This window comes from Ammospiza nelsoni, chromosome 18 (assembly GCF_027579445.1).
Source record: "Ammospiza nelsoni isolate bAmmNel1 chromosome 18, bAmmNel1.pri, whole genome shotgun sequence".
In the NCBI taxonomy this organism is placed as follows: domain Eukaryota; kingdom Metazoa; phylum Chordata; class Aves; order Passeriformes; family Passerellidae; genus Ammospiza; species Ammospiza nelsoni.
The window spans coordinates 12,939,626-12,965,914 of NC_080650.1; the positions used below are offsets into that span (position 1 = coordinate 12,939,626).

A 26,289-nucleotide genomic window follows, 5' to 3' on the forward strand; every position below is an offset into this window, starting at 1 on the left:
GCCCTTCCCTGGGGGCTGTTGTGCAGCAGCAGCAGCAGCAGCAGCAGCAGCAGCAGCTGTGTCCCAGGGTTTTGATGACTCCAGGAAGGAAGGGAGCACTTATCTGCCAGGCACTCGAACAGAGCTCTGTCCCTGCTGAGTGCAGTGACGGCTCCTGCTCTGTGATTCACCCAACAACAGGAGATGATTGAACCCATCTGGCACTTGCCTCCTCTCCTGTCACTCCTGGGCCATGAAGTGCTCCTTGTCCCGTGCTTGAGGAGCAGGAGGTGTTGGTCCCACAACAGCAGGCACTTCCCTGCTGGATTTTTCCTGCCCAAAGGTTGGATTTGTGTGGGATGCTGGGGCAGGTGGGATTGCAGGTGTGAGCCCATTCCCTCACCATCCAGCAGCGTTGTGCTGGAAACTGGGAATGCTCTGCTGTGCTGGGGCTGCCCCAGAGGCTGTCACCATTTGGTGACCCCAGAAATTGTTCCCTGGCAGGGTGGGCAGGCCCTGGCACAGGGTGCCCAGAGCAGCTGTGACTGCCCTGGATCCCTGGCAGTGCCCAAGGCCAGGCTGGATGGGGTTTGGAGCATCCTGGGGCAATGGAAGGTGTCCCTGCCATGGCAGGGGGATGAGACAAAATGAGCTTTAAGGTCCCTTCCAGCCAAGCCATTCCATGATTGTATGAAGTCTGGCAGGCCTTGCTGTGATCATTTACCCTTTCAAGCTAATTAACCTCATCTCTTTGTTCCTTCCCTCCGATTTTGACTGTTTGCTCCACTGAGGAAGCCGAGATCCCCGAGGGTGTGTGACACCAGCACCTTGGCAGGACACGGGTGACCTCGGGTGATTGTTTTCCACTGCATGAATAATCCCGGGGCTGTTAACGACGTTCCCATTAGCCAGCAACAAGCTGTGAAATCGGGATATTTGCCGTGACAAATGTGTGAAAGGTGCTAAATGTGCCCTTGGCAGCTGCTGGGCACAGGGACCGCAGAGCTGATGGCACCAAGCGTTGCCTCCTGCTCCCGGCAGCATCTCCATGGCACTTTGCCTCTTCCTCCAGGAATTTGCAGGAGCCTCGATGGTATTTTTCCATTTCTTTTGGCTGTGCCTCCCTGTCTTTACAGTTCCATTGGCCAGTGCTGGATTGGGGCCTGCCACAACTTTGTCCAGCCATGGAGAGGAGGAGAAACCACCCCTGTCCCTCCTGCCCCGTGGTTGCAGGGAACGCCGGGGTTCCCTGAGATCAGGGACTGCACAGGGATGGAGCTTGCTTTTCTCTCTGGTCACTGGTGACCTGTCAGCCTGGCTGCCCCATCTGTGCTGTGATGATGCTGAGGCAGAACAGCCTTTGGAACTGTAGGATTTGAAATCCAGGTCGTGTTCTGTCAGCTCCTGTACCTGCTGCCCCTCTGCGAGTGGGAGGCAGCAGTTTGGATGCTGTGGAGGATTAACCCGGTCTCCTGATGGGGTGAGAAGATGTGGGGATGAGCACAGCATCCTGTGGCCTTTCCTCTTCTCTGCTCTTACAGAGGACTCTGAGGACAGGGCGTGTGTCACAGACATCTTTTGTGGAAAATCCTCTCTTTAAGATTTTCCCTCTTCTGGGAAGCTGAAGCCCCAGAAAGAGAATGTAAACAATAGATATCTGTTGCTGTGGAATGCAACAGGTGCACCTGTGATTGGTCTTCTGTGAGTGTTTAGATTTACTAACCACTCACAGAAGAGTTGTTCTTGCTTTCTGCCTAGACACAGAACTTTGTTGATTCACTCCTATTCTATTCTTAGCTTAGCAGCTTCGAAACTTTGCTCTCTATTCCTTTTAGTATAGTCATAATGTATTATATATCATAAATTAATAAATCCAGCCTTCTGATAATGAGATCAAGATTCTCGTCTATCTCTCTCACCCTGAAAAACCCTTGCAAAGCCTTGCAACAGGAGTGCCTCTGTCAGAGAGATCAGCTCTCCCCATGTGCAGTAAGGAAATTCACTGGGGAGAGAGGGCATTCCTACCTGGAACAACAGCACAACGTTCCTCAGTCTGGACTCCAAGCCTGACATCTTTATTTAGATATAATAAGAGTTGAGTTGCTTAAAAAGAGAGCGTGGATCCTGGGAGAGCTTTGAGAATGGTTGTACCTTCATGGCCTCGACTCCTCAGCCCCACAGCTCTCTGGGGAATCACTTTTCCTGCACTTCCATCCTTCAGCCTGGGCTCTGTGCCCTCCTTTGGGTGCATTCCTCAAGGAGCCCTTGCTGCTGTCCTGTGTCCCTGTGCAGCCTCTGTGGGTTTGTGGCTGAGTCTTGCTTCCAGCCCCGAGCAAGTTCAGCTGGAACTGAATTTAGCCAGCTCTCCATGAGAATTTCGTAAGCTGGATTGTGAGGTGTTGCTCCTGCTCAGTGGCTGGGATTGTCTGTACCTTGGGAACACCAAGGCAGGGGATTAATGCTGGCAATGAGTGATGAGCTGGGATATTCGTGTCTGAGCTCCTCATCCCAGTGCCCTGCAGCCCTTGTTCCATACAGGGATGAGTTTTGGCTCTGGACTGAGCTCAGTTGACAGAGACTGAGAAAAGATCCCCTGATCCCTGTTTGGTGGTGCTCCCCCCTTCAGTGGGCATCCCTGTGGAACTTGGCACTGTCTGGCTCTACGGGGTGTAAACCCAAATTAATCACTGTAATTTGCTTGGCTGCTGGTGGCAGCAGTGGGGGCTGAGTTTGGCAGATCCCTCTTGCAGGATATTCTCCCCTCTCCACCCCTGGCATCACTTCTCTCCCAAGGAGCAAACATGATCCTTGTTTGGTTATCCAGATCCTTTCATCCGGGTTTGGATCAAGCCATTGTCTGAGTTACAGAGGAGGAGGCTGCAGAGGGGGCCCCTAGAGCCTTTCAAAATCAGGGAATAACCCCTGTGTGTATCCCAGCTCCTGAATCCACATGGACACCATTGTGGGATGCAGCATGGACTGTGCATTGTCCTGACCTGCTCCATGGAAGCTCCACAGCCCATGGTGGGATCTGTGGCCTCGTGAGGACCATCCTGCTCCTTCCCAAACCTCCCCATGCTCTGCACTGCTGACAGCCATTCTCCATCACTTGGATTTTGTATATGGCTGTAAATGAAGCCCAGTGGTGCAGGTTTCCCTTTGGGATACAGCATGGAGTCCTCCTTGAAGCTTTGGGATGGGAGATTCCGAGGTGTTTACTGCTGTTTTTCACTAGGATGTTGATTCCCATCAGCTACTGGAGCAAGTTCTCCTCCCAGCTCCCAGCCCTGCCTCGCTGTGGCTCCTCCATAATTACCTCCTTTCCCCCTAATTCCCTGTTCCAGCCCGTGGTTAATTGCACTAGGATAATTACAGGTGATCTCGTTTTAAAGTGCTCAGCGCTGAGCCTGGAGCAGGCGGCACTTGCCACCCTCGGTGCCAAACTGGGCATTTCTGTGCCTGCTGCCTGTGGAGCTGGACCTTTGGAGCAGATAATGAGCTTTGCTGGGGTGGGAAGGTCATGGCCATATCCCATTATTTGCCCTGGTTTCATCCTCTTAGCCCAGTGCATCCGTGGGACACACAGAGCCAGCCTGGGATGGTGTCACTGGGAAGGGCCAGGGCAGGGTCCCCCTGGGCTTTGGGCCATGGGCGGCTCCCAGAAGGATTTTGGGGTGGGGAGGAGCTGAGTTGTTTGCAGAGGAGGAGGTGAAAACATCACCCAGACAATGTGGGCTCTGGTGTGGCTTCTGAGAGCACCAACCATTCTCCAGCACTGTCAAGGCCACCACTGCCCCTGTCCCCAAGTGCCACATCCACATAGTTGTTAAATCCCTGCAGGGATGGGGATCCAGCACTACCCTGGGCAGCTGTGCCAGTGTCTGACCCCCCTTTCCAGGAAGAAATTATCCCAAAATCCCCCCTGCCCCTGCCCTGGCCCAGCCTGAGGCCGTTCCCTCTGCTCCTGTCCCTGTTCCCTGGAGCACAGCCCGACCCCCCCGGCTGTCCCCTCCTGTCAGGAGCTGTGCAGAGCCACAAGGGCCCCCTGAGCCTCCTTTGCTCCAGGCTGAGCCCCTGCCCAGCTCCCTCAGCCTCTCCTGGGGCTCCAGCCCCTTCCCAGCTCCGTTCCCTGCCCTGGACACGCTCCAGCCCCTCCAGGTCTCTCCTGTCAGGAGGGTCCCAGAGCTGATCCCAGTTTTGAACACATGTGAGATGGAAGCACAGCCAGGAATTTGGGGGGACAGGACCCTGAGCCCTCCCTGCCTTCAGTGGGAAAAGCATCAAAAGGGTGGAGAGGGGACACGTGTAGGGTCTGATCCCTCCATGTTCCAGGTGTATGTCAAGCAAAACCTTAAAGGAAAAACTTCTTTCCCTGGATAAGTCTCAAATCCTGCTCCTATCCAATGGAAAGGTTTGGTGAAGAACTGATGAGCTGGAGCTTTTCTTGGACAAATCCTGGTAAAATCAGAGCATGTCATGGAAACTGAAGCCCTGAATCTTCTGCTTGACCAGGAGTTACCTCAATCCTCAGGTGCCACCTGCAGCCCAAATGCTGAGTAACCAAGCCAAGAGCTGGATGAATCATCTGTGGAATCCAAATAGCTGGAAACAGAAAATAAGCAAGTCCTGGGAATGTTGTAGTCTGTCAGACATCCAAAACTCTCTGGATGTCTGTGAATAGATTTGAGTTTTTCAGCTAGCATTTATCCATTGGACTCCCTTGGTATGACAGGGAGTTGCACAAGCACAGTTAATTTCCCTTCTCACTGCCAGCTCCTGGAGAATTTCCATAAAAATCCTGTTTCCCTACTTTGAAACACAAGAAGAAGTTCAGTGTGTTGCATCTGGTAGGGATTGGGGCGGGAGGAGCAGCCCTGCCTGCGTGCTCAGCTGCACGTGGCGCTGATGGCAGAGGAAACAGCGAGGCCACGAGAACTCAGGGTTTCATCCAAAATAGAAAATAACCTAAAAATAGAGCTGTGAGGGCCTGGCTGTGCTGTGAGGCCATTGTGTGGGATGAGGCAGTGTGGGACAGCCAGCAGTGTCCCCGTGTCCCAGCCCTGCTCCCGGACAGCTCCTGCTGGCAGTGCAGCACAGCTGGGCTGGTGGTGCCAGTCCTGGGGGGCTTTGGGGAGGGGGATGGTGCCAAGGGGTTCTGCCAGCCTGGGTTGTGGTGTCCCAGCTGTCCCCTGCCTGGTGGCACAGGATGGATGCTGTGTGTACTGCAAGGCTTGGAGCACTCCCTGAGCCCTCCTGCCCTCTACCCAGCACATCTGTTGGGTCCTCATGGCTGGGGGGGTCCCCAGGCTTGCTGGGGAAGGAATGGAGGTTCTGGCCATGGTGGATGTGCTGCAGGGGCCAGGCCCTGTGCTGTGTCCTGGGCTGTGCAGCTAGGTGTCCTTGCTCTCTGCCTCTCTGGAGCACAGGGATGGCTGACTCCTGACTTGAGTAGCCCAAAGGAGCTGTGGCTGCCCCTGGAGCCCTGGATGTGTCCAAGGGCAGGTTGGACAGGGCTTGGAGCAGCCTGGTCTAGTGGAAGGTGTCCCTCTCTATGGAATTGGATGATCTTTAGGTCCTTTCCAGCCCAAACTGTTCCATGATTCTGTGATCCTCTCCTGTCTATGGCTGTTACTCCAGGGACCACTGTCCCATCCATCTTCTCCTCATTTGCTGAATTTGGTCATGAAGGTGCCACTCAAGACCTCTGGGCTTGGCTGAGGGCTGTGAGAGCTCCTGAGGAGCACAGTGGGCTCGGGGATGGGGACAGGGACAGGGACAGGCTGTGGGCAGGCTCTGGCAGGCCAGGGTGCCATGGCCAGCTGTCCCTGTTGCAGCCGCCTCCTTGGTGGTGGCTCAGCTCTGGATGGCCGGAGTTGAGCTGTGGATAAGGGGATGGAACACAGCTCTGGAAGTTGGTAAAAGCCCTGTCCTGGGAGAGGAGCAGGAGGGGATGTTGGGGTCCCTGTGTGCTGGGACACCCCTGGCTGAGCTGTCCCCTGTCACAGACATCTTTTGTGGAAAATCCTTTTCTTAGGATTTTTCCTCCTGAGAGGCTGAGAGGCCTCAGAAAAAAAATGTAAACATTGATTATCTGCTGCTGTGGAATGCAACAAGTAGATCTTTGATTGGCCCATGTTGGTTGTTTCTAATTAATAACCAATCACAGCCCAGCTGGCACAGACAGAGAGTCTGAGCCACAAGCCTTTGTTATTCATCCCTTCCTATTCTATTCTTAGCTAGCCTTCTGATGAAATCCTTTCTTCTATTCTTTTAGTATAGTTTTAATATAATATATATCATAAAATAATAAATCAAGCCTTCTGAAACATGGAGTCAGATCCTCATCTCTTCCATCATCCTAAGACCCCTGTGAACACCATCACAGTCCCTGTGTGCTGTGACACCCCTGGCTGAGCTGTCCCTGTCTTGGTTTGGAAAGCCAGGAGTCTGCTAAGGAAGGCAGGAGCCTCCCCTGAAATGGAGAATGTAAACCCTCCCCACCCCTCTGAATTGCTATAAATTTTAAATTAAGGGGCTCTCAGGCAAAAATATGGGAGCAAAAAATAACAGTTCTTTAATAGGGAAGGGGAAAAAAAAAAGGATAAAATAAACAATGCAGTACACCAGAACAACAGTGACAGAGTCAGAACCCAACCTGGCACCCTGTGGGTCAGGGTGTTGGTGGCAGTGCCATTGGAATTGTGGCTCAGCCCTCCTGCAGTGTCAGGGGTGGCTCTGCTGGAGCAGGGATCCTGTAGAGAAGGATGTATTCTTCCTCTGAAGATCCAGTGGAAGGAGAGGCAGCTGCTGTTCCTCTGGGGAATCCAGTGCAGAAGCCATGCTGGTGTCTCAGAACCTCTGGATTATATCTGGGTAGGAATGCTTGGCTCCTCCCCCTGGGCTCACATCTCCCAATGGGATGCTGTAGTTCTTATCAGCCATGCAGTGACACTCAATAGCTGTTATCAGCAATGTCCCCTCCCAGGGAGGTGTGAATGTGGTCACTCAAAGAGAGAGATAAGGCAAACTGCCCACTTGACAAAGGTAATCTGCTATAGAGATGGTAATTGCATCTTGCATTGCAATCTTCAACAGCCCCGTGTGCTGGGACACCCGTGTCTGAGCTGTCCCCGTGTGCTGGGACACTCGTGGCTGAGCTGTCCCCGTGTGCTGTGACACTCCTGGCTGAGCTGTCCCCGTGTGCTGGGACACTCGTGGCTGAGCTGTCCCCGTGTGCTGTGACACTCCTGGCTGAGCTGTGCCCGTGTGCTGTGACACTCCTGGCTGAGCTGTCCCTTCCCTGCAGGCCTGCCGTGATTTCCTGGACCTTGCCGAGAGCCACAGCCGGAAATGGCAGCGGCTGCTGCAGCATGAGCGGGAGCAGCGGATCCGCCTGGAGGAGACCATCGAGCAGCTAGCCAAGCAGCACAACAGCCTGGAGAGAGCCTGCCGGGGGGCACCCGGGCTGGCCACGGGCACTGCCAGCAGCGCCAGCGCCGCCAAGGGTGAGCCACAGCCCGGGCTGGGAGGGACAGGGATGTTGGGGGATCCTGGGATGGGACAGGGATGTTAGGGGATCCTGGGATGGGACAGGGCTGTTAGGGATCACTGGGATGGGACAGGGCTGTTAGTGGTTACTGGGATGGGACAGGGCTGTTACGGAATCCTAGGATGGGACAGGGATGTTAGGGAACCCCCAGGATGGGACAGGGCTGTTAGGGGATCCTGGGATGGGGCAGGGATGTTAGGAGATCCCTGGGATGGGACAGGGCTGTTAGGGATCCCCAGGATGGGGCAGGGCTGTTCAGGGACCCTGTCCCATCCCAGGGATCCCCAGGATGGGGCAGGGCTGTTAGGGGATCCCTGGGATGGGACAGGCTTGCTCTGGGATCCTGGGATGGGACAGGGATGTTAGGGGATCCTGGGATGGGACAGGGCTGCTCAGGGACCCGTGGAATGGGATGGAGCCACTCAGGGACTCCCAGGATGAACTGAGGTGTTCCACTCAGGAACTGTCAGGATGAGACAGAGCTGCCTGGGGACCCCTGGAATGGGACAGGGCTGTTCCAGGACCCCTGGGATGTGCAGGGCTGTTCAGTCAGCTCTGGGATGGATCAGGGCATTCTGCCTGGCTGCTCCCAGCCAGCTGCCAGCAATGGGAAGGGTGCCCAAGGCAATGCCCTGTGTCCCCATGGTATTTTTCTAAATGGTTCCCATTACACCATAATTACTCCTAATTGTCCTTGCTCAGGGACTTGGGTGTCCCCAAGATTCAGATGCAGAGAGGGCTGTCCCCAGCTCACTGATGCTATTCCAGGCTGCTTTAGGAGCTTTAACCCTTACTGGTGGGCACATCTCTGGGTGCTGGAGGGCAGCCATGGCACTGGGAAAAGGCTCAGGGTCCCCTGGCACTGCTGAGTTGGCTGTGGGGTGGCAGTGGAGCAGCCAGGGCTCGTTTGCAATAAGATCCAACAGCTTTGCACATTCCTGCCAAGTGTCCTTCCCCCAGGGCAGCGTTAGTTACAGCCACAAACACTGCTCAGAGTGCTGGGTCTGACTTTTAAAGGAGATACAGACCCGAGGGAGGGAACAGTGGCTGCTGGAGGTGGGGGGATGTTGGTGCCAGGCACTGCCCTTGTTCCCCCTCAAGGGAGGTTTAGTTTGGATATTGGGGAATGTTTCTTTATGGAAAGGGTTGTTCAGCCATGTCCCCATCCCTGGGGGGATTTAACAGCTCTGTGCATGTGGCACCAGGGGACACGGGTTGGGAATGGTGGGGCTGGGTGTCCTCAGAGGGCCCAGCAGCTGGAACAATCCTGAGGGGCAGCTGGGGGGAAATGGCTGCAGGGACAGGCACAAATCCACAAATCCGCCTGGGATGGTGACACAGCTCCTCTGGAGAGCGGGAGAGAGGCAGGGAATGGGATTGTCCGGGATGGGCTGGGAGCAGGGAAACTGCACTGGGACTTGGGCACTGCAGCCATGGATCAGAGCAGAGCGGTGTTTGGGAGTGGTGTTTGGGAATGGTATTTGGTGGTTGGGATTGGTGCCTTGGATTGCCGTTTGGTGTTTGGGAATGGTGTTTGGGAATGGTGTTTGTTTGGGATTGGTGTTTGGGAATGATGTTTGTTTGGGAATGGTGTTTGGTGTTTGGGATTGCTGTTTGGGATTGCTGTTTGGTGTTTGGGAATGGTGTTTGGGATTGCTGTTTGGGAATGGTGTTTGTTTGGGAATGATGTTTGGGATTGGTGTTTGGGAATGATGTTTGGGATTGGTGCTTGGGAATGGTGTTTGTTTGGGAATGGTGTTTGGTGTTTGGGATTGCTGTTTGGGATTGCTGTTTGGTGTTTGGGAATGGTGTTTGGGATTGCTGTTTGGGAATGGTATTTGGTGTTTGGGAATGGTGTTGCGGAATGGTGTTTGGTGTTTGGGAACGGTGTTTGGGAATGGTGTTTGGGAACAGTGTTTGGGAATGCAGGGCTTGGAACCCTCTCCAGCATCACCTCAAACACGGGATTTGTTTTTCCTGCTTCAATCCAAACCGGATTTCCCGGCGGACAGGGCCGTGCTGGAGTGGAGCCACACCCAGACGGGGTTGGGCATGGCCACACCCTCAGGCAGCCTGGGGACATTTTGGGGGTGCTCCCAAGCACAGCTCTGTGTGCCTGGCTTGGGGAGCAGGGCACATCCTGGCCTCGAGGAGCTGGAAATCCTTGGGTACAGCTTGGGCACAGCATCCTCGGGGTGTGCAGCGGGATGCAGGGGGGGTCAGGCTGTGAGGAGGGGACACGGGGGTGACTCTGGGGACAGATCCTGCAGCAGGCTCTGTCTCAAAGCCTCTGTGCCAGCAGGGAGTGTGCAGTCTGCCAAAGGAGAGGCCAGTGATGAAGATGAGGAGACGGAGTACTTCGATGCCATGGAGGATGCACCAGCTTTTATCACAGTAACTGCAGACCCCAAGCACCACAGGTACCACCCCTGCCTGCCCAGGAATGTGGGGAGGGCTGGGAAAAGCCCTGGTGTTCCCTCAGCAGCTCCTCCCACGGGGTCACTCTGGGGCCATGTCCTTCAGAACTTCCCCTGCCTCTGTCCAGAGGTCTGTCCTGCATCTGGCTGCTCCTGCATTCCTGGAGCAAGGCTGAGGTGTGGCCCCCAGTTGTAGTGAAGCAGGTGAGGAAGGGCAGTGTCAGGCAGTGCTGTGGGAGAGCTGAGTCCTCTGTCCCTCAGCCTTAAAGCTCCTCTCATTCCACCCCCTGTCATGGGCATGGGCACTTTCCACTATTCCAGTTTACTCCAAGCCCCTCCAGCCTGGCCTTGGGCACTGCCAGGGATGGGGCAGTCGCAGCTGCTCTGGGCACCCTGTGCCAGGGCCTGCCCATCCTCACAGGGAAGAATTTGTTCCCAATATCCCATAAAACCCTGCCCTCTGTCTGCTGTCACCTGCTCTTACTCCTCCATGGACACCTGTGCTGGAGGAGCCTGTGGTCTGACCCATGGTCACATCTCTGGGCTTAGTGACAAAAGCAGAACCTCTGTGCCCCCAGGGCTGTGGCTGAGAATCCCTTCCTGAGCATCCCATCCTTAGAATCCCCTCCTAACAGCTGTGCACAGCCTCTGGCACTTCAGTTCCTTCCTGGCAGTGCCCTGGGGGTGCAGGAGGTGCTCTGGGGGTGCTGCACAGCCTGGGTGCTCCCTGCCCTGTGCTCCCCACTGCTGTTCTCCCCACAGGCGTTCGGGCAGCAACCTGAGCGGGGCCAGCGAGGGCCACCCCGAGGACTGGAACCTGGAGGACAGTGTGAGTGGGCTGGGCAGGGTGGTGCTGCTGGGGTGGAACCAGGGTGGTGCTGCTGGGGCAGAGGGGATGGCTGTGAGGGGACCCTTCATCTGTGGTGGTTCCTCAGAGAGTCACAGATGTCAGCAGGCATCAGCATCCTGAACATTCTCCTGAGGGAAGCAGGAAGGTGTTGGGGGACAGTTGTACCCATATTTCTGCTAGGAGTAAGGCTGGGGTTGGGGTTGTGATGAATAAGATTGGGGAGGATGTTGATGGTTGAACGGGCTCATTGATAAATAGCTTTACTCCATCTGCTAGAGGTTGTAGGAGCCCAAATGGGCCAACAATGTCTGGGCCCTTTCAGCCTTGTATGTAGCTTAGGATTTTGCACTCTACTAGGGTGAGGAAGGCTGCTGCAGTTAAGACTGGGAGGGCATAGGAGACAGCTATGATGAGGTTGATTAGGAGAGGGTGGTTAGTCATGGTAGATGGTTTGGTGTTGCAGTGTGTTGCAATTTCCTGTTTTACTCCCCAGTCCCTCCCCAGGTGTGGCAATGCCTCTCTCTTTTCCCCCTCGCCCCCTTGCTGAGTGAGTTCTGTCAATCAGGCTTAACATTCCAGCAAGGCCATCATGTGGTTGGTCACTTTCAAAGGATGCCCTTCAGCCCTGGGGTCATTGGCCTGCGTGTGTGTCCCTCGTCCCTTGAGACCCTGCCCCTCCCACCTGGTTGGTGCTCACCTGTCCCTTCCCCTCCCCTGTCCCTGGGCTTAAATTGGGCCAGGACCATGCAGTCAGCATTCTGTTGGAGCTGTTACCAAGATTCAGATATCTGTGACCATGGAATAAACTCTGGATATTAACCCTCTGACAGAATCCATCTCCTTTTCCTCCTCACCCTAGCCTGAAGCCTTCCCACCTGAGGTAAACTGAGTTTCTACAAGCCTGGGTTTGTTTCAGTGCCCAGCTGCAACATCAGCCAGCCAAAGGTTTCTCTGGGGTGATACACCACAGTTGCAGCCTTTGGCCCAGCAGCAAGGGTCAGATGAGCCCAGGCACAACCTACCTGGTAATATTGGCATCATATTCCAATAGTTTGGGTTAAGCTAGGGAGAGGATTTGAGCCTCTGAGTTAAAGGACTGAAGCCTTTTGCATTTTCTGAGCTCTGCCATGCTAGCTGGTCATTTTCTTGGATGTGGTGTGGTGTGATAGCCTTTTGTAATTTAGTTGTTTTCACAGGTTTCCAGCAATGCTCCTCAGGTGTCTCCTGGGCTGTGGTTGCTGTTCCTGGGAGCTGCTGGGTCTGGTTGGGTCCAGTTTAAACCTGAGTTCCTTCTGTTGCTTCCACAGGTGTTTGAGAGCTCAAATCAAAGCAGCTACAATGAGTCCACAGGCAAAGATCTCCTGCCAAGGAAGAGGAGAAGGACTCGAATTCCTGACAAACCCAACTACAGCCTTAACCTCTGGAGCATCATGAAGAACTGCATTGGCAAGGAGCTCTCCAAGATCCCCATGCCCGTGAGTCTGAGTGTCCCTGGCACCAGGGCTGGCACAGGGGGTGGGTTTGGGCAGCTCTTGGCTGTGCAGAGCTTTGGGTTACAGCTCAGGATGGTTCTGCTGGTGCTGTGGTGGCACAGCAGCCCCAGGCAGGGACAGATTGTCACCAGGGGCTGGATTTTGTGCTGGCAGCTGCTGCATACTTGTCAGGGAATTGTGGAATGGTTTGGGTGGAAAGGGAACTAATAGCCCATCCATGCCACCCCTGCCATGGCAGGGACACCTCCCACTGTCCCAGGCTGCTCCCAGCCCCAGTGTCCAGCCTGGCCTTGGGCACTGCCAGGGATCCAGGGGCAGCCACAGCTGCTCGGGCACCCTGTGCCAGGGCCTGCCCACCCTGCCAGGGAACAATTCCCAATTCCCAATATCCCACCCAGCCCTGCCCTCTGGCACTGGGAGCCATTCCCTGTGTCCTGTCCCTCCATCCCTTGTCCCCAGTCCCTCTGCAGCTCTCCTGGAGCCCCTTCAGGCCCTGCAAGGGGCTCTGAGCTCTCCCTGGAGCCTTCTCCTCTCCAGGTGAGCACCCCCAGCTCTCCCAGCCTGGCTCCAGCCCTTGCAGCATCTCTGGTGCCTCCTCTGGGCTCTCTCCAGCACATCCCTGGTGTCCTGGGCAGGCTGGGGCAGAGGGGACATTGTCTGAGTGTCCTCTGCATATCCAGCTGCTGCAGAGGCATTAGGGGAGCAGGACACTGTGAATCTCTGGGGATTCATGAGGAAGGGACCCTGCTGCTGGTGATGTTTTCCCCTCTGTGATCCAGGACAGGACACTCAGGGCTCAGCCCCACCTGCACCAGCCATGGCAGGGCTGGGTTCCTCCCCAGGGACTCAGAGAGCCTCTTTTTCCTTACAGAGAGCAGCTTTTTGCTGAAGGAGGTGCTGGGGGCAGGTTTTGGGTGCTGCTGGTTCAGCCCTGGGGGCAAAGGCTCCCTGTGATGGCCAGAAAGGGTTTGCTGGGGTGTCTGTGTGTGTGGAACAGCCCCACGTGGGCTGCACAGAGCCACATTCATGGGTAAAGAGCAGGGAGCACATTCCAGGGGTTGGGATGCTGCATTGGTTGTGTTCTGTCTCTTCAAACAGAGCCTGAGTGAGAGCTCAGAGCTCTGATGAGAGTGATGGGCTGTCCCTTGTGCTATTTGCAGCTGGGATGGACAACCCAGCACCATCCAGTTCTGCAGCAGCAGCAGGTCAGGGCGTGATGGGCACAGGAATGAGCTCAGGATGTGAAATCCCAGCAGCTGCTGCTGCCTGGAGAGAGAAATTTGTACTTCTCCAATCAATCAGAGAATCCTGGGAGCTGCTGGAGTCCAAACCTGCGGGCAGTGGGGAAGAGAGGAGGTTTAGAATAAATATAAGAAAAAATTGTTCCCCATGAGGGTGTGAGGCCCTGGCACAGGGTGCCCAGAGCAGCTGTGGCTGCCCCTGGATCCCTGGCAGTGCCCAAGGCCAGGCTGGACACTGGGGCTGGAGCAGCCTGGGACAGTGGGAGGTGTCCCTGCCATGGCAGGGGTGGCACTGGGTGGGCTTTAAGGTCCCTTCCAGCCCAAACCATCCTGAGATTCTGTGAAATCTTGAAGGATCCCACAGTCCCTATGAAATGAGAAGGAAGGTGCTGCCAGAGATGCACCAGGATCCACCCCACAAGCTCAGCTGCATGTGGACATTATTTGGGGAGATTCCTGATGAATTAAGAGCATTTCTGAGGTTCTCTGAGGTCTTCTGAGGCCCCCATCCCCTTCCTGGGGAAGTGATGAACTGACAAACCTCTTGTGCAAACAGCTCCTTGATTCTGCTTCTGAATGAACAAACCTGCAGCACTGAAAAGGAGAAAAACAGTTGTAGGAATTTGGAATTTGGTGGATTCATCTTCTTCCCCCATGAAAGGCTTTTGCTCCCTCTTGCCTGAGGATGCAGCTGCTGGCTTTGTTCTCTGCATCTCTTCTGAGAATTATCCCAAGTGATTTGCTCTTTATGTGGATTTGATGCTGCTCTTTCTCCCCAGCTCCCTCTTTCTCTGATGCTGTAAGATCCGTGCCACTTGCAGGCTAAATCCCTGAGTGGAAAATCTAAAAAAAGCTAAATCCTGGAATCTGCAGTTTGTTTTTTCTACTATGAAATATTTAACTTGGCTTACAGAAGTGCTTCTTCAGCCATCTGCTCCTCTTAAAATATATTCCTTTGTTTTGAAATGAAGCGAAAAAGGCAGAAGACCTTTTGTGGCTCTGTCTTGCTTTTTTAATAAATTTTATTTATTAAAAAATAAAATTATTTTTTAATTTCAGTATTTTCAGAGTGAAAAATAGAGGTGTTGTCATGGGCTGGAGTCTCAGGAGCATGGAGACCCCAAAATGGGGCTTTTGCAGGAGTCTCAGGAGCATGGAGACCCCAAAATGAGGCTTTTCCAGGTTTTCTGGGCGGCTGGGTCACACAGAGATGGAGGTGATGAGGGCAGGCTGGGGAACAGCACATCCCTGTCCTGTGCCCAGAGGGATGCTGCCTGGGAGGGGGCTGATCTCATTGTTGAGGCTCATTTTGGGGTCAGGGTGATAACCTGGGCTGATCCCTGATCATCCCACACCCCAAACCGTGGCGCTGCCTGGCACAGATCAGGGAGCAGAGCACATATTCCCTTTCCTTTGGCCTTGGAGGTGCCTCTTGGGGATCTCTCCTGCTTTCTTAACCCCACCCTGTTCCCCTGCAGGTGAACTTCAACGAGCCCCTGTCCATGCTGCAGCGGCTCACGGAGGACCTGGAGTACCACGAGCTGCTGGACAAGGCAGTGAAGTGTGAGAGCTCCACGGAGCAGATGTGCTTTGTGGCCGCCTTCTCCGTGTCCTCCTACTCCACCACGGTGCACCGCACTGCGAAGCCATTCAACCCCCTGCTGGGGGAGACCTTCGAGCTGGACCGCCTGGAGGAGCTGGGCTTCCGCTCCCTCTGCGAGCAGGTGAGCGCTGGGGCTGCTCCTGCTGCTGCTGCCGTCCTGCTGGGGGCACCAGAGCACCTCCCGAGCCTCCCCTGGGCCGATCCTGCTGCTGCCATCCTGCTGCTGCCATCCTGCTGGGGGCACCAGAGCACCTCCCGAGCCTCCCCTGGGCCGATCCTGCTGCTGCCATCCTGCTGTCGCCATCCTGCTGCTGCCATCCTGCTGGGGGCACCAGAGCACCTCCCGAGCCTTCCCTGGGCTCTTCTCCCCGAGCCTTCCCTGGGCTCTTCTCCCCGAGCCTTCCCTGAGCTTTTCTCCCCGAGCCTTCCCTGGGCTCTTCTCCCCAAAATGGGATGGGTTCAAGGTGCTGGGTGGAGTTCCCACCCCTGGGGTATCCAAGGAAGGACTGGATGTGGTACTTGGTGCTCTGGGCTGGGTGACAAGGGAGGGATGGGGCACAGGTTTGGCTGGATTGGCTTTGTCCCCAGGTTTGGAGGAGTTGCTGCAGTGATGTCAGGCTCTGCCGCCAGCTCCTTGCAGGACACCCAGGGGTGGACAAAGCCCTCCCTGGCAGTGGCACCCAAACTTGTCAGGCACATGTGGAGTGCTGGCTTGAAGCAGGATGGCACCTCCTGTCCCATCCCATCCCATCCCATCCCATCCCATCCCATCCCATCCCATCCCATCCCATCCCATCCTCTCTAGGCCATGCTGAACAGGCTCTGTGGGGTCTCCTGGAAGTGTGACCCAAGGAAGGTCCTGCAGTAGATAATCCCCAGAATTCCTGGCTCTGCTGTCCCTCCACACCCCCAGCGCCGTGGGCCCAATGTCACCCAGCTCTGCATGTCCCCACATGGCCCATCCCAGCCTGGGAGCCATGCCAGTGAGGTGGGACACTGCCAGCCACAGCCTGAGCCCTCCTGCCTGCCAGGGTCAGAGGTGGCCTCAAGCCTCAGCCACCCCAGCACAGTGTCACAGAGCTGTCACAGAGCTCAGGTTCTCCCATCCCAGCAGTGTCACACCTTCACCTCCCCCTGCCTGGCAGCAGTTCCTGCCCTGTCACCTGGTTCAGCCTGGAAGAGATGGATCCGTCCCTTAGCCAGCTGGGGTACCCTCATACCATACCCTCACCTTCCTGGGGTGCAGCTGGAAGTCCTGGGTAGATTTCTCAGCCTCATCCCAGCTGCAGTGCCAAGCCCAGGGCTGCCTGTCCCCCCTGGATACCTCTGAGCACATCTCTGCAAATCCTGCCTGTCCAGTACTGCTGGACACCCCTGACTGCACCATTCCCAAACTTTCATCATCCCTGTTCTCATTTTCACCCCCCTTTTCACCACGCTCCTTTCTCCATCCCTGTTCCCTCCCAAATAAATAACCTGCCTGGAATTGCTTTCTCTGCTTGGTCCCAGTTTTCCTGTGTTTGTACCCAGATTTGACATTCCTGACCAATTCCAGCCTCCTTTCCCACTGCTCTGAATTTTCCTCGGTGCTGCCTGTGCTGCTCAGCCTGCCAGCGTGCCCAGCCAAGCAGTGATAATCCAGTGCCTGAAATCCAGTTATCCAAATAGGATTTCCTGCTGCTGCTGCCTGGATTTAATGTCAGGCCCTGGCCCTGCCCGTGTGTGTAATCCCGAGCTCGGGGCGCTCAGCCTGTAATTACAGCAGGGAAATCATCCCAGAGCTCTGGGGATCATGGGTGCCTGTGGCAGGCTGTGCCACCAGGTCCCTCTGCCTGGGATATTCCTCCTCCTGCCTTGGGTTTGGGCAGCTTTTTTCCCAGGGCAGGGCCATGTGAGCACCACCTCTAACAAGTCACTCTGAGGATTTAGGGTGCTGTGTCCTCTTTTCCAACCCGGTGTGTGTGTGAGGGAGAAGCCAAAGTCTTCCTGTGTGTTTTGGATAACTTGTGGGCCTGTGTCCTCTGGGATTTCCCAGGTGCTGTTCCATTACTGGGATTACTGGGGTGCCAGCACATCCATGTTTGCCAGCCAGGATCGCAGGAAAGCAGGGCTCAGGGAACAGCAGCATCTCACAGCAATGGTTGCTCAAGTGAAGATCTTGTGGATCATGCTTTGAAATGAGCCTGAGCCAATCCTGGCAGGATCCTGGAGTGTCTCCCTTTGCTGCCAGGGCACTGCCCAGGAGGGGATTGTGGTGTCTGAAAAGCTGATGTGGTGCCCAGGGCCTGGAGCATCCTCAGTGCTGGGCTGGTGTGGGGCTGTCCCCTCTCCGAGCACTCAGCTGGGCTCTGTGTCCTCACGGGCTGTGTGTCCTGTCCCCAGGTGAGCCACCACCCCCCAGCAGCCGCCCACCACGTGTACTCCAGGCGAGGCTGGACGCTGTGGCAGGAGATCACCATCGCCAGCAAGTTCAGGGGCAAATACCTCTCCATCATGCCACTGGGTAGGTGATGGATCCTGCAATTCCCTGAGATGCACTGGCTTTGCAGTTAAAGGAGCTGCTTCCTTAGCCTTGAGCAATTCCTTGGGTTCCCCTGGGGCTCTGGGAATCCCCTGGGCTCACCTGGGGCTCAGTGGGTTCTACAAGGCCAGTTAAGGAGCCCAAGTTTGTGCTCCTGATCCAATGATCCAACAATGACATGTCTGCCCTGGAAGTGGAAGTGATGCCATCTGCAAAGGCTGCTTTGCTTTAGAAATACCCTGCTTGTCCAGGAAGTGATTTTTCCTTCCATGATACTTAAAGTTAACTTGCTGCCTGTTTTAACCCTCTCCCTGCCAGTCAAGAGCAATAAGCTGCCTCCTTGGAGTATTTTATTTTCCTTCTGCCTGTCCCTGGGCTGGGCAGCATTCCCAGAGTGGTGCCAGTGCCTGAATCAACCAGGCAGCACATTTCTGACCTGCTTTTAGAATGAGGGCAGAGGGCCTGGCAGGAGATGTCCTTCCCTTCCTGGAGCACTAAGGGAGGGATGAATCCAGAGCCAGACCTGGTGGGGGATGCAGGGAGAGGGATGAGCACAGTGCTGGGGTGGTGGTGGGCTCTGGGGAATGAACACCTGCCCTGCTGAGCTCAGAGCATCCGTGTCTCCACAGGCGCCATCCACCTGGAGTTCCACTCCAGTGGGAACCACTACGTGTGGAGGAAAGTCACCTCCACAGTGCACAACATCATCGTGGGCAAGCTCTGGATCGACCAGGTGGGTGAGAGCACAGTTCTGCCTGGCCCTGGGGGCTGGAGGAGCATTGGGCACGTGCTCCTGCCACGATGGGGAGCTGTGCTTCCCTGCAGGGCTGGGAAAGGCTTCTGGAACCTTCCCTGGCTCTGCCTGAGGCCAGCAGGTGCTGGGGGTGGCTGGGGTGGGGGCAGCCACTGGTGCTGCTGTGCCCAGTGGGGGTTGGTACCTGCACTGCAACTAACACCTCCTCTGTCTCTCCCTGCTGTGGTTCTGTGTCTTTTATCCAGTCTGGTGAAATAGAGATTGTTAACCATAAGTCCAAAGATAAATGCCAGCTGAAATTTACCCCCTACAGCTACTTCTCCAGGGATGTCCCCCGCAAGGTGAGTATCCAGCAGGGACCCTGCTCCTTCAGGGGTCACTCCTGGTTCTTCCAGGCTCCCAGTAGCACTGGGATGAGCCCCAGCATGGGACTGAGGAGCTGGCCAGGCAAGGGTCACCAGGGAGGGCTGGGTGGCACCTCCATGTCCCGTGGTTTGGCTCTGATGTGCTGGAGCTGCAGCACTGACACTGGGAGGGGTTTGGTGGGTTGGACAGGTCAGGGATGTCCAGGGGACACAGCACCACATCCAGCTGGGCACCTGGAGGCTGTGGTGCCCCCCTGGGCATTCCCCCACGTGCCACCAGAGCCGTGAACCCCTGGCAGGTGACAGGGGTGGTGAGCGACGCCGACGGCAAAGCGCACTATGTCATGTCTGGCACGTGGGATGAGAAGATGGAGTGCTCCAAGATCCTCCACAGCAGCCATGGCAGCACCAGCACCGAGGGCAAGCAGAAAACTGTGTACCAGACCCTGTCCCCAAAGGTCCTGTGGAGGAAGTACCCGCTGCCGTGAGTCCCTGGGCTGGGATGGACAGCAGGACTGGGATGGGGATGGGATGGGATGGGATGGGATTGGGATGGGATGGGATGGGATGGGATCTCCCAGGGCCTTGTGGAATGGCAGGCTCATGTGCCCAGGCCTGAGGACATGAGGGACTCATGGGGCTGAGTGGCTTTTCCTCAGGTGGGCCCCTGGAAGGGGAGGGTGGCTGTGGGGACTCTTGTGGGTGGGTTTGGGGTGCTTGTGGGGGCTGGTTGGGTTTTTGGGGCAGTGGGCTCTGGCAGGGAGGGCTGTTGGCTGCTTTGCCTTGCTTGTCATTGTGTCCTTGGCCATCCTGTCCCACCAGTCACTTTGTCCCCTTAGAGACCAGTCCTCCCTTGGTCCTTGTGACCATGGCAGGGCTCAAATCAATCTCTGGGCCCTGGGAGCACCAACAGACAGTCCCTGCTTTAGGGATTTTCTGTTGGGATGGGGTCTCCATCACTGTCCTGGGCAGCCTGTTCCAATGCCTGACCACCCTTTCTAGGGAGGAATTTTCCCTAATATCCAGTATAAAACTGCTGTGGTGCAACATGCGGCCATTTCCTGTCCTCCTGTCCCTGTTTCCTGGGAGCAGAGCTCACCCCCTCTGGCTGTCCCCTCCTGTCAGGAGTTGTGCAGAGCCAGAGCCATCACACACCTGTCAGCAGCTCAGCCCCTTTTCCAGCCACACACATCCCATGGAAACATTCCATACTGCCCAAATTCCTAAAGAGCCAAGCTGGATTTATCCACAGGGAGGTATTATTGAGGGACTGAGGCTTTTAGGAGAAGAATTTGTTGGGAAAATTCTTGGGAAAATACAGCCTTGTGGCTGTAGGCAGACTGGGGTGACTGTGTGCAGCTCACAGGGTCCCCCCTAAGCCTCCTTTGCTCCAGGCTGAGCCCCTGCCCAGCTCCCTCAGCCTCTCCTGGGGCTCCAGCCCCTTCCCAGCTCCGTTCCCTGCCCTGGACACGCTTCAGCCCCTCCAGGTCTCTCCTGTCAGGAGGGTCCCAGAGCTGCCCCAGCCCTGGAGGTGCCCCAGCTCAGCAGGAGTGGCTCAGTGGGGCTGTGGGGCTGTGCCTGAGGCACTCCCCATGCTGAGCAGGCTGTCTCCATTCCAGGGACAATGCTGAGAACATGTACTTCTTCTCGGAGCTGGCGCTGACGCTGAACGAGCCCGAGGAGCGCGTGGCGCCCACGGACAGCCGGCTGCGCCCCGACCAGCGGCTCATGGAGAGCGGCCGCTGGGACGAGGCCAACGTGGAGAAGCAGAGGCTGGAGGAGAAGCAGCGAGCCGTGCGCCGGCGCAGGGAGGCCGAGGCCGTGGAGGCCATGGAGGAAGGTGAGGAGCGCTCGGGGATGGCTCAGGATGCAGGGACTGCACTACAATGGTTGTGGGGGACACACCCTGTGAGTTCTGGGGAGCCCTTATGGGCAGGTTTGGGGTGCTTGTGGGGGCTGGTTGGGTTTTTGGGGCAGTGGGCTCTGGCAGGGAGGGCTGTTGGCTGCTTTGCCTTACTTGTCATTGTGTCCTTGGCCATCCTGTCCCACCAGTCACTTTGTCCCCTTGGAGACCAGTCCTCCCTTGGCCCTCGTGACCATGGCAGGGCTCAAATCAGTCTCTGAGCCCTGGGAGCACCAACAGACAGTCCCTGCTTTGGGGATTTTCTATTGGGATGGGGACTCCAGCACTGTCCTGGGCAGCCTGTTCCAATGCCTGACCACCCTTTCTAGGGAGGAATTTTCCCTAATATCCAATCTAAAACTGCTGTGGTGCAACATGCGGCCATTTCCTGTCCTCCTGTCCCTGTTTCCTGGGAGCAGAGCTCGACCCCCTGACTGTCCCCTCCTGTCAGGAGTTGTGCAGAGCCAGAGCCATCACACACCTGTCAGCAGCTCAGGGATCCAGGGGCAGCCACAGCTGCTCTGGGCACCTTGTGCCAGGGCCTGCCCACCTTCACAGGGAACAATTCCCAATTCCCAATATCCCATCCATCCCTGCCCTCTGGCACTGGGAAGCCATTCCCTGTGTCCTGGCACTCCTGGCACTCCCCAGTCCCTCTCCATCTCTCCTGGAGCTCCTTTAGGAGCTCCAGTCCAGCCACATGCATCCCATGGGAACCATTCCATGCTGCCCAAGTTCCTTAAGAGCCAAGCTGGATTTATCCACAGGGAGGTTTTATTGAGGAACTGAGGCACTTGTGGGGGCTGGTTGGGTTTTTGGGGCAGTGGGCTCTGGCAGGGAGGGCTCTTGGCTGCTTTGCCTTGCTGGTCATCATGTCCCTGGCCATGTCATTTTGTCCCCTTGGAGAGCAGTCCTCCCTTGGCCCTCATGACCACAACAGGGCTGGGCTCAAATGAATCCCCTAGCTCTGGGAGCACCAGCAGCCAGTCCGTGCTGCTGTGGGAGCTGTGGGATTGCAGGCTGCAGGTGCAGCAGCCCCCTGAGCCCCGCTGTGCCCCCAGGGAAGGACTACGAGGGGTACCTGCCGCTGTGGTTCGAGCGCAAGGTGGACGCCGTCACCGGGGAGCTCATCTGCGTCTACAAGGGCGGCTACTGGGAGGCCAAGGACAAGCAGGACTGGAGCGTGTGCCCCGACATCTTCTGAGCCCCCCAGAGCTCGGGGGCCACCCCTGGGACACTGGCACAGCCCGAGGGACAGCGAGGACACGCCGGCAGCGTCCCGCCGGGCCGACACGGTCAATACATGCAGAGATCCAAACAGGGATTCCAAACCTATTTTTTTATGCACTAATAAATAGCATCTTTTTTTTTTTTTTTTTTTTTTTTTTTTTTTTTTAAATGATGGATTTTCCAGCGACTGCTTAGGAGTGAGGACACGTGGAGCTGGGCTGGGTTTGGGATGTTCATTGCTGTCAGGAGTTGCTGCCTATATCCTCCAGCGCCTTGGCTCCGCTGGCCGAGACGTCGACTTCCAAAGATGCCTGGGGTGTGGGAATGCTGTGCTTGTGTGAGCTCTTCTCTTTGCCATTTTTTTTTCTTCTTTTGGGACCCCATTTCTGTGTGGACTTTATGGAATTATTTAAAAAAAAAAAAAAAATCCTGCTCCTGGTTCAGGTTTCCTTCAAAGACGGACACGAACAACTCTGCTTGGAAAACTGTCCCCAGGAGCTGTGGCACATGATCCCAGAGGCTCTTGGTGGTTCCACAGTGCCCAGCCATCCCAGTAACACCAAGTAGGATATTTCAGCTGGTGACTTTGGGGTTTTTGACCTGGTTTTTGCTTTTTTCAAGAGCGTTGGAGGTGCTTCCCCACAGTCTGATGTGTTCAGGCAAAGCTTGGGCCTGTCTTTATCATGTGGGCGTGGTTTGAGTGAGGTTTGTTTTGGTTTTCCTGCAACCACATCCGAAGGGGGAGATGGCCCCAGCATGGCTGGGAACACCAGGCTGATGCAGAAGAGTTTCTGTCCCAGTGATGCTCCTGGCTCTGTGTCCCTGCTTGGCGTCCCTGCACACGGGGGCTGGATCTCAATTCCAGCTTCTCCATCGGTGTCTCCCTGCTGAGCTGTGCCTGAGGCTGGGTGGGAGAGGAGGGAAGAGGTGCCATGGGGAGAGGAGGGGAGAGATGCCATGGTGCTGCTGGGATGGAGCCTTGGTCCAGCATCTCCCACCCCGTTCAGCCAGGCCTGGCCACAGGATGAGGCTGGAGGGTCCCTGCGCCCCAGCACCAGCTCCCAACTCCTGTTCCTCCCCTCCCTCACCCTGGGCTCTCCCTGCAGCAGCTCCAGTTTGTCAGGGCAGGGAGCCCCTCGTCCCCTCAGCCCTGCTGGCTCCATCACCCTGCCTGGCCCTGGATGCACCGGGAGGAGCAGAGCGAGCACTGCTGGTGACAGGTGAGGACCGGGAGCGCCGAGGGGAAGCAGGAGGTGGTGGCATCCCAGAGATGGCATCTGCTGGGCCAGGAACACCTGGAGACCTGCACTGGCCCTGCTGGATCCCATTTTTGCTGTCTCCTCCTCTGGCTCTGCACCATATCACACTGACCCTGCCTCGGGGGCTGCCCTGAGCCGGCCGTCACACCCACGTGAAGTTAATTAGCAATAACGAACCTTGGGGCAATGGTAACTGGAATATCCAGGCTTGCACATGGGACACTTATGCAATCAGGTTCCTCATCCATCAGTCTCCTCCTGATCAGCTTCCAGCACTTCCATCCCTGTGATCCCCACAGTGTACAGTCCCCAGGGCCCTGACGGCGTCACCGTGCTGCAGGGCAGCCCCCACTGCTCTCAGTGCACCCTTTAATCTTATTTATTTGCTTTTAATTTATACATATATATATATAGATATATATAAAATTATTTTGCTTAAATTTCTATGGTACACAAAAGATGAAAAATGATGAAGACAGAAGTGTCTGTCTGAGTTTTTACAGCACGCGTACGATTCCCCTCGGGGCGGCCCCGAGCTCGGGCGGTGGTGATGGATTCCCATGGCAGGGAAGCAACGGTTTGCTCCAAAGCTGGATCCTGTAGCATGGAAAAGGTGTTCCAGAGACATTCCCATCTGGAAATGATGTGTTTGGGGTTTGTGGCACTCGGATTCCTGGCAGTGGGATGCTCCAGGCTGCGTCCCAGTGTCCCGAGAGCTTTGCCCCGGCTTGGGAAAGCTGATCTTGACTTCTCCAGCCTGGGGTTTGGCCTGTGGGAGCTGCCCCAGGTGTCCTGGCCCCAGGTGTGCTGCCTGGCAGAGGGAGGATGTCCCCACGGGTCCCTGGTGCCGCTGCCCTGCCTGTGGCAGCACCGCAGTGCCCGGGGGGGTTTGTGTTGGAGGGGTGGAATGGAGCTTTCAGAATGCCTTATTTGCCTTTTTGCTGTGTCAATGCAAGTGTCACCCGGGAGCTTGGAGCAGGGAGGAGCTCCAGCCCAGGCCGTTCCCGAGCAGGGCAGGAGCGGGATGTGCTGGGCTCTGGGGCCCGAGGGGTCCCCTCTGCTGTGCCCCCATCGCCCCCTCCGTCTGGGAACCCCCACCACAGACCCTGCTCAGCTCCTCGGAGCCTGGGAGAGCACGAGGAGCAGCCCCAACCCAGAAATCCCCCGGATTTTAGGCTAATGGAAAAAAAATTGCTCCATCTTCCAGAGATCATCTTATCAGCAGCACTTAACCAGAGCACCATCTCCTGGTCCTTCTGTTCCTCCTCGAGGATTTTAATGTCATTCCACTGTAAATGCTGTTGAATGTATTTTCTTTTTGAACAATAATATATTGTGAGTGATCCCTCTTCTCCTACACGGAAATAAAACTTGGATTCGGGAGTTTTAAAGGCCGTGGTGCTGAGATGGTCACTGAGATGCTCCAGGGCTGCAGGTCCTGGAGGAGCTCTGGATGTGAGGGGGGACATGGACACGGGGTGGGGGACAGGAAGGTGGCACAGGAAGGAGAAGATCCAGAGAATGCTGCTCAAAGGACAGGGAAGTGCAGGGAAGTGGTGGTTCAGGGAAGGAGAAGGATCTGGGGGAGAAGGTGTCGAGGGGAGGAGATGGTGCAGGGAGGAGAGGTGATCCAGGGGACGTTCAATCCTGTCCAAAGCAGGAGGTCCAGGGAAACAGGAGCATGGAAGGAGAATATCTGCGAGCTTGAAGGAGAAAGAAAAGCAGGACAGGATTTGCCCGGGAGGGAGATGGGCCGGGAGAGATCATCGGGGTGGAGATGTCCCAGGGGAGCCTGGCCAAGGTGGCCCAGAGGAGGAGGAGGAGGAGCAGGGAATGGGGCTCAGGGGAAGGTACCCAGACACGGAGATTCCCTGGGGATGGTGGGGAGGAGCTGCCCCCGGGACTCTGTGGGGCAGGAGCTGCCCGGGGGAGCTGGAGCAGGGTCCGGGCCGGGGCTGGGCAATCCGGGCAGGCTCAGGCCGGTCCGTGCGGGATGTTGCCAGGAGACCGGGACACACAGCCCTGCCCGTGCCGCTCCTGCTCCTCTCGGCCGGCCCAGGTGAGTCGGGGCTGCCCTGGGGGGACCCCGGCCCTGCGACCCTCCCTGTGTGCCTGGGGGGCTCCGGGCACCTGCGGCTCCCAGAGCAGCTCCAGTGCCGAAATCCTGGGTGTAAGGAAGAACAGCCCCCGGCTCCATCACCCCCGGCACCGTAGCTCGGGGCCGGGCTGGGCTGGGCTGGGTGGGTCGATCTCAGCACCTTCACTGAGCCCTGGCCCAGCACAGCTGGATCAGCACACCTGGATCAGCACAGCTGGATCAGCACACCTGGCCCAGCACACCTTTGTTCCAGCACCTTTGCCCCATCCCCTCCAGCATGCAGTGGTTTGGGAGCCCAGGGTGGTTCTGGGCATTTCTGGCCCAGCCAGAGGCTTTGAGACCCTCAGTGCTTCTCTCCTCCTCTCTGCAGCCCTGGAGCCCAGGGCTTCCAGGATCCTGGATCTGGACCCTGCTGATGAAACCTGAAGTCCAGGTGTGGGGTGTGGGAAGGGGGGTTCCTTTGTGGGGCTCAGATGTGGGGGGGCAGCTGGAGCACCACCCCTGGGGTGCTCCTGCCTTGTCCCCCCAGTGAACACATCTGGCAGTGCCCCATTCCCCATTCTGTTCCCTGTTCCATTCTGTGTTCTATTCCCTGTCCCATTCCCTGCTCCATTCCCTGCCCCATTCCCTGTTCAGTTCCCCGTCCCATTCCCTGTCCCATTCCCTGTCCTATTCCCTGCCCCATTCCCTGCCCCATTTCCTGTACCACTCCCTGTTCAGTTCCCTGTCCCATTCCCTGTTCCATTCCCTGCAGCTCCCGGGTGTGGCTGTGCTGAGCGCTGGTGGCAGCGGGGGCGGTGCCATCCTCCCCATCCTCCCCATCCTCCCCATCCTTCCCAGCAGGGTCCTGCCATGGCCGGTGAGTGGGCACGGGGCACCCGGGGCTTCCTCAGCTCTGCTTGGCCCCACAGCCCCCTCTGCCTGGCTGGGAATGGGGATGGAGCAGAGGCTCAGGGAGCTGGGAAGGGGCTGGAGCCCCAGGAGAGGCTGAGGGAGCTGGGCAGGGGCTCAGCCTGGAGCAAAGGAG

At 56.6% G+C, this 26,289-nt stretch overlaps 1 protein-coding gene across 4 annotated transcripts in view; it reads left to right on the top strand.

Moving 5' to 3' along the window:
• Window positions 1-24,555, top strand: part of OSBP2 (oxysterol binding protein 2) — a 107,357-nt gene extending 82,802 nt beyond the window's left edge. For 2 of the 4 annotated variants that reach the window (XM_059485285.1, XM_059485287.1), the window contains 11 exons: window positions 7,286-7,484; window positions 9,828-9,948; window positions 10,708-10,774; window positions 12,103-12,270; window positions 15,008-15,253; window positions 17,515-17,635; window positions 18,283-18,386; window positions 18,653-18,748; window positions 19,072-19,256; window positions 20,392-20,612; window positions 21,737-24,555. In XM_059485285.1, coding sequence (XP_059341268.1) covers window positions 7,286-7,484; window positions 9,828-9,948; window positions 10,708-10,774; window positions 12,103-12,270; window positions 15,008-15,253; window positions 17,515-17,635; window positions 18,283-18,386; window positions 18,653-18,748; window positions 19,072-19,256; window positions 20,392-20,612; window positions 21,737-21,879 — 1,671 coding nt within the window. In that variant the 3' untranslated portion in view covers window positions 21,880-24,555. The remainder of the gene's footprint in view (window positions 1-7,285; window positions 7,485-9,827; window positions 9,949-10,707; window positions 10,775-12,102; window positions 12,271-15,007; window positions 15,254-17,514; window positions 17,636-18,282; window positions 18,387-18,652; window positions 18,749-19,071; window positions 19,257-20,391; window positions 20,613-21,736) is intronic. The other 2 variants (XM_059485286.1, XM_059485288.1) reach the window with 1 other exon arrangement.
• The last annotated feature ends 1,734 nt before the right edge of the window (window positions 24,556-26,289 follow it).